Source organism: Palaemon carinicauda, chromosome 26 (assembly GCF_036898095.1).
Source record: "Palaemon carinicauda isolate YSFRI2023 chromosome 26, ASM3689809v2, whole genome shotgun sequence".
NCBI lineage: Eukaryota > Metazoa > Arthropoda > Malacostraca > Decapoda > Palaemonidae > Palaemon > Palaemon carinicauda.
Window position 1 is genome coordinate 96024525 of NC_090750.1, and position 7016 is coordinate 96031540.

Below are 7016 nucleotides of genomic sequence, written 5' to 3' on the forward strand. Positions count from 1 at the left end.
ATATGCTATGTTGCTGATTTCTTACCTGGAATTTCAAGAATAGTTATTTTTGTTATCTTCAGGAGAAAAGTTTCATTGCTATTTTTTTATTATTGTAGATATTTCAAATTTGTTAAGAACTGATTCTCAGACATTTCCGCAATTTTACCTTAGGTGAGGAAAACAGGTAAGGTAACCGAAGAATAAACTAAAGTGAGGACACATGCTTAATGAAAAAGAAGGTTACTAATGGTTGTTTGTCTCTCGTTTATAATTAAGGAACATCGTAGATCACGCTTTGGATTTCCTGGAAATACAACTCTTTGGTTTAAATACCCCCAAGCAAGAGAACTCTACCACAAGACAGTGGAAGACCATGGTCTAAAGGCTATGGCTCCATCGAAGATTAGAAATCAATGGTTTGGTTTTTGAATGTCCTTCTCCTAGAAGAGCTACATTCCATAGCTAAAGAGTCTCTTCTACCCTTACCAAGAGGAAAGTAGCTACTGAACAATTTTAGTGCAGTAGTTAACCTCTTGAGTGAACAAGAATTTATTGGTGATCTCAGTGTTGTCAAGTATATGAGAACAGAGGAGAATCTGTAAAGAATAGGCCAAACTATTCGGTGTATGCGTAGGCAAAGAAAAAACGAGCCGTAACCAGAGAATGGATCCAATGTAGTACTGTCTGGCCAGTCAAAGGCCCCAATAACTCTTTAGTGGTAGTATCTCAACGGGTGCCTTAATAATCGCTTACCTCTATTGTCTTGTAATATTTACGAGTATATTTTCACTGAAGATTGAGCGAAAGAGAAACAAGGAAAAAATGAAACAATATAGGCAACCTGAAACACTGAATGTCAGATTCCGTTTCCATTTTTACCTCGTTTAGATAATGTTAGACTAAGATGAGATTAAAGTTTTAGATTCATTGAAATTAAAACTGACGTATATGCATAAATTTATTTTACAAGTTTAATATATAATTAAAACTATTTACTATGTACATAGTGAGTTCATTTATATCTGTTGATGAAAGAAAAATAAATAATGGAAATGTCACATAGCGAAAATGCATTCATATGTGATTGTTTCCTTAAGGTCTGTATCGCTTAATAACCATAACGAAACTATTTTGGTGATCGCTCTGTTTGGAATTGTTTTGAAATAAAAGGTCAAGGAATGTATTTGAATCTCTACTGCGGGGCTCCATACTCAGTTGATGGCGGTGGAGGGGGAGGAGCATAAGAGTTGCTTCGGGAAGAGGCCGCTTCACGTGCTGCGGCAGCGTCTTCTTCAGCAGCCTTGGCAATCTGGTCGAGGACGAACTGGGGAATTGGGTGGGGGAATTCGGGAGCCACTGGCAGCAGGTCGGACTGGGGCTGATAACCGTTCTCGTCGGCGACATATTTTACTTCGACGAAAGTGCCGTCAGGAGCAGTGTATCTTTATGGGAAATCAGTATTAAAACTCGAATAAGTTATTCAATAATTGAGAGAGAGAGAGAGAGAGAGAGAGAGAGAGAGAGAGAGAGAGAGAGAGAGAGAGAGAGCGAGAGAGAGAGAGAGAGAGAGAGAGAGATTGTCCTCTGGTGAATCAAGGAAAATACTCTCAATATATTTCTTAAGAGATAAAAGAAAAAATTATAAGATAAGATGAATCTCTTAGAAAACTTACGCGTAAACTCCAGACTTGATGACTGAGTCTTCTGGCCCATTTGGAGACCCAGACTGGGAGAAGACGATTCCATTGTCAGCCTCAAAATCAACACTGAAGCTTCCAAACTCATCCTGGGTTCGGTCGTCCCTCAAGATAGCTACTGGTGGCAGAACGACTTCAATGGCAGCTCTGTTGGAGGCAGCAGGGGCTCCGTAAGTAGGAGCAGGCGTAGGAGGGTCATAGGATGGCAGCTGGTCAGCAACAGCAACGGTTGCTAAAGCAATGAAGATTACCTGGACGTCATGAAAAAAATTAAACAAAAAGAAACAGGATAATTCGAGTTAGTAATAAAACTTTGTAAAAAAAGGACCTTGTTAATTAAAAGTCAAAGTAACTTTGTAACAACACAAAGATTAACCATTTGATTAACGAAATATGCTATATTGCTGATTTCTTACCTGGAATTTAAAAAATAGTTCTTTTTGTTATCTTCAGGAGAAAGGTTTCATTACTATTTATATGTTATTGTAGATATTTAAAATTTGTTAAGAACTGATTCTCAGACATTTCCGCAATTTTAGCATAGGTGAGGAAAACAGGTAAGGTAACCGAAGAATAAACTAAAGTGAGGACACATGTTTAATGAAAAAGAAGGGTACTAATTGCTGTTTGTCTCTCGTTTATAATTAAGGAACTTCGTAGATCACACCTTGAATTTCCTGGAAATACAACTCTTTGGTTTAAATACCCTCAAGCAAGAGAACTCTACCACAAGACAGTGGAAGACCCTGGTCTAGAGGCTATGGCTCCATCGAAGATTAGAAATCAATGGTTTGGTTTTTGAGTGTCCTTCTCCTAGAAGAGCTACATTCCATAGCTAAAGAGTCTCTTCTACCCTTACCAAGAGGAAAGTGGCTACTGAACAATTTTAGTGCAGTATTTAACCTCTTGAGTGAACAATGATTTATTGGTGATCTCAGTGTTGTCAAGTGTATGAGAACAGAGGAGAATCTGTAAAGAATAGGCCAAACTATTCGGTGTATGTGTAGGCAAAGAAAAAACGACCCGTAACCAGAGAATGGATCCAATGTAGTACTGTCTGGCCAGTCAAAGGCACCAAAAACTCTTTAGCAGTAGTATCTCAACGGGTGCCTTAATAATCGCTTACCTCTTTTGTCTTGTAATATTTACGAGTATATTTTCACTGAAGATTGAGCGAAAGAGAAACAAGGGAAAAATGAAACAATATAGGCAACCTGAAACACTGAATGTCAGATTCCGTTTCCATTTTTACCTCGTTTAGATAATGTTAGATTAAGATGAGATTACAATTTTAGATTCATTGAAATTAAAACTGACGTATATGCATAAATTTATTTTACAAGTTGAATATATAATAAAAACTATTTACTATGTACATAGTGAGTTGATTTATATCTGTTGAGGAAAGAAAAATAAATAATCACAATATTGCATAACGAAAATGCATTACGTGATTGCTCCCTTAAGTTCGGTTTCGCTTAATGACCTTAACGAAACTAGATTAGTGATCGCTCTGTTTGGAATTGTTTTGAAATAAAAGGTCAAGGAATGTATTTGAATCTCTACTGCGGGGCTCCATACCCTGTTGTTGGCGGTGCAGGGGGAGGAGCATAAGAGTTGCTTCGGGAAGAGGCCGCTTCACGTGCTGCGGCAGCGTCTTCTTCAGCAGCCTTGGCGATCTGGTCGAGGACGAACTGGGGAATTGGGTGGGGGAATTCGGGAGCCACTGGCAGCAGGTCGGACTGGGGCTGGAAGCCGTTCTCGTCGGCAACATATTTTACTTCGACGAAAGTGCCGTCAGGAGCAGTGTATCTTTATGGGAAATGGGTACAGTATTAAAACTTGAATAAGTTATTCAATAATTGAGAGAGAGAGAGAGAGAGAGAGAGAGAGAGAGAGAGAGAGAGAGAGAGAGAGAGAGAGAGAGGAGTGAGAGAGAGAGAGAGAGAGAGAGAGAGAGAGAGAGAGAGAGAGAGAGAGAGATTGTCCTCTGGTGAATCAAGCAAAATATATCAGGATATTTCTTAAAAGAAAACAAATAAGAAAAGATGGATCTCTTAGAAAACTTACGCGTAAACTCCAGACTTGACGACTGAGTCTTCTGGCCCATTTGGAGACCCAGACTGGGAGAAGACGATTCCATTGTCAGCCTCAAAATCAACACTGAAGCTTCCAAACTCATCCTGGGTTCGGTCGTCCCTCAAGATAGCTACTGGTGGCAGAACGACTTCAATGGCAGCTCTGTTGGAGGCAGCAGGGGCTCCGTAAGTAGGAGCAGGCGTAGGAGGGTCATAGGATGGCAGCTGGTCAGCAACAGCAACGGTTGCTAAAGCCACGATTAATATCTGTGTACAATGAGAGAAAAGAAAATGTCCTAATTCTTATGGAATTCTTAATTTGACCCTTAATTGCATTGTGATTTTATTTTGTGTGTCATAGGGCTCAACAACAACGACAAAAACAACAACAACAACAACAATATCATTCATAAAATGAGATGCAAAGACAGGTAGAATGTAACAGCGTCAAAAGGTATTGTTAAGCCTTACAATCTTCATGTTTGTCTTTCCGGAGTGAGAATGATACCAGAGCACTTTACAAGGCCTGTTTATATAGCAAATGCCCAACTGACCAATCTACTTCTTCCTGGGCGTCAGAAGTGAGGGTGGGAGGAGGTGAGGAGTGGCTGTATCCTTGGGGATTCTGCTTTCCTTTCTTTCTCACGGTGACCCTTTAGTTAGCTCTTAATGAGCCAGATGTCCTTACTCTTCATTTGAAATAATGTTTACTGTTTATTTTACAAGAGAAGTTGAATTATGTTTTGAAAAGATGATGTGTCAGGGATGAAATATGGTTAGGAATTACTTTCAGAATTTTTTATAAGAAAAACTAGCTCTTTTAGAATTAGGATTTTCAACTTGTCAAACTTATTATTATTATTATTATTATTAATTGCTAAGCTACAACCCTAGTTTGAAAAGCAGGATGCTATAAACCCAAGGGTGCCAACAAGGAAAATATCCCAGTGAGGAAAGTAAGAGGAAATAAATAAAACATTTTAAGAGCAGTAAAAACATTAGAATAAATCTTTCATATATAAAACTATAGAATTAAGGAAAAAAACAAGAGGGGGAGAAATAAGATAGTGTGCCCCAGTGTACCCTCAAGCAATCATCACATTTTATCATTAAAAGTTTATTTCTTACTATTTTGCAATAAACTCCAACAGAAATGGTGATTTCATGTTGCAAATGTCGTTCCAATACGAACCTATTAGTTAGAAAGAAATTTTTGACTTCTAAAATCTACATCACATTCTTCAACTAAGAACTCCATGTTTTAGGTTATATCCCGCTATTTATTTCAACAAAAGAAAAAAATACTTTCAAATGCAGCATTTAAGATTACTAATTCTACATATTTTTACCTTAAATAATGTATTTCCGTCGTTTAATATTCGTGTACTGGCATCCTTGTATCTAAGTAGAAAAAAGAAACATATTTCATTTCAAATGTTAGAGTCATAGTTGAAAATAAACTTTAAGGTTTTGTATTCTTATTCAAAACTCAAAGACAGAATGAAAGATAATAAGCGTAGTTACAAAACTAGATTTGAGAATCTTATAATCTTTAACTACATTATTAGTTCATGCTTGCACAATTTCTGAGTCATGCATGAAGCCTACGACATATTTCAATATGTTTCCGAAAGAGAAAAAAATGTATTGAATACACATATTTACTCTTTTCAAGTCGCCCCCCTCACCAAGAGCGTCTTAAGAATTCCAATTGAGGTGTTTGATCATAAATAGCTTTATTACTTGGGGAAAATTATTACCCTTTAAAATCAAATAGAATTTAAACCACAGCTGAGTGAAATTTGCATAATACTGCAGTTCATTTTCAAAAATGATTATGGGTTAGGATCTGCATTACCTCATTCATAGTATGTTGAATATAGATATCTATGAACTGGTACATAGTTATAGCATACACATACACACACATGCGCACCTGCGCCCGCACACACATATATTGTATATATTTATCTATATATATATATATATATATATATATATGTATGTATATTTATATATATATATATATATATATACACATATAAAACGTTATTTTTAAACTCAAGTTAAGTGCTTTTCTTCAAAACACATCATTATAATAATATATTGTCTCAAATATACCCTTGTGCCTGAATAGAACTATTGATTTAATTGGTGGCACCGTAATGTTAATAAATCATAATGTTAACATCAAATCAAAGAACGTGGTAAAGGACCAAACCAATTTAAAACTAATATAAGTTTCCTAAATCTCTTTAAAAGCCAAGGAAAGAAATGATTGTATAGAGATATATATTTCCAATTATTGGTCTAAAAATTATATAAAAAATATCACATCAATGAAAATAAATTGCAGAATGCAGAGTGGGAATCTTGTAATCACCAGAAACTGTTAGAGTTCAAAGAATAAACCTGCTGGCTTTGAGATTTAGATATTCTGTTTGATAGGTAGGACATAAGTAGTTGGAGACGCACCTCTATGAAAATTCCTTGAGCAATGCCTGATACAAATCCTCTTAGTTATCAATGTTTAAATCTCCAATAAAATAGAAGGGGGAGGAGGGAGGCAGAGGCGATAACGAAGAGCCCTAAATGACTCCGAAAGATGAGAGTTTGTATGCTCCTTGCACAGCGTCTTCATTTTGCAACTTTGGCATGAGGCCGAGGACGATCTGAGGGATCGGATGTCGAAATTCTAGGCCAAAGAGAAAGATGTTGGGTTCAAATTACTAGTCGTTCTGCCTCAGTAGTGCTCAAAGCTTTGGAGAATGTATTATGGAAATGAATGCGTCTTCGAAATACTCTGTCCATAGTTTTTAATATTTCTGTAAAGTTGACTTTTTATATCTGTGAAATATAATCGATTTTTCTTAAACCTCAGATTTGTCTTTTAGTTCATACTTTAAAAATTGTCCGTAATATTAGCATATTTATAATAAAGGAAGGTAGGTATTGTATAAAACTAGTAAAGAAAGGTATCCTTCTTTTTCAACAGCTCCTGTGATGAAGATTGAAGGGTATTTGTCGATAAAGGTTGGTTGTAGATATATATTCGTATTTGGACGCTAAAACTCCCGAAACAAGTTAAAAGTGACATCGTACAACAGTTTAGCGTTCATATCACATGTTTTACTCTATTTATGGTTTCTCCGACCATTGAGATCCAGTGCAAATTATGGTGAATGAATTTTAACCCCAACAAAATGATTGTAAGTAGGTCGAGGACAGTGGCCCCTAAACATCCGGATCACAGCGTTAA

The 7016-nt window shown here is 36.6% G+C and overlaps 2 protein-coding genes across 2 annotated transcripts; both read right to left on the reverse strand.

The window, feature by feature from the left end:
- Positions 1–955: 955 nt before the first annotated feature.
- LOC137620077 (cuticle protein AMP1A-like) lies at positions 956–3057 on the reverse strand. Its single transcript, XM_068350352.1, has 3 exons — positions 3049–3057; positions 1656–1930; positions 956–1424 (listed from the first exon to the last, which is right to left on the reverse strand). Exons 1-3 carry the CDS (start codon positions 3055–3057, stop codon positions 1175–1177), a joined length of 534 nt encoding a protein of 177 aa, XP_068206453.1. The 3' UTR covers positions 956–1174.
- Positions 3058–3176: 119 nt separating this feature from the next.
- LOC137620320 (cuticle protein AMP1A-like) lies at positions 3177–4292 on the reverse strand. The gene is made up of 3 exons (XM_068350553.1): positions 4229–4292; positions 3750–4024; positions 3177–3491 (listed from the first exon to the last, which is right to left on the reverse strand). Exons 1-3 carry the CDS (start codon positions 4235–4237, stop codon positions 3242–3244), a joined length of 534 nt encoding a protein of 177 aa, XP_068206654.1. The 5' UTR covers positions 4238–4292; the 3' UTR covers positions 3177–3241.
- Between the last annotated feature and the right edge of the window lie 2724 nt (positions 4293–7016).

Coding starts and splice junctions, on each gene's coding strand:
- LOC137620077 (XM_068350352.1), bottom strand. Junction 1,425..1,655: donor ATCAAGTCTGGAGTTTACGC/GTAAGTTTTCTA, acceptor TTTCCCATAAAG/ATACACTGCTCCTGACGGCA.
- LOC137620320 (XM_068350553.1), bottom strand. Junction 3,492..3,749: donor GTCAAGTCTGGAGTTTACGC/GTAAGTTTTCTA, acceptor TTTCCCATAAAG/ATACACTGCTCCTGACGGCA.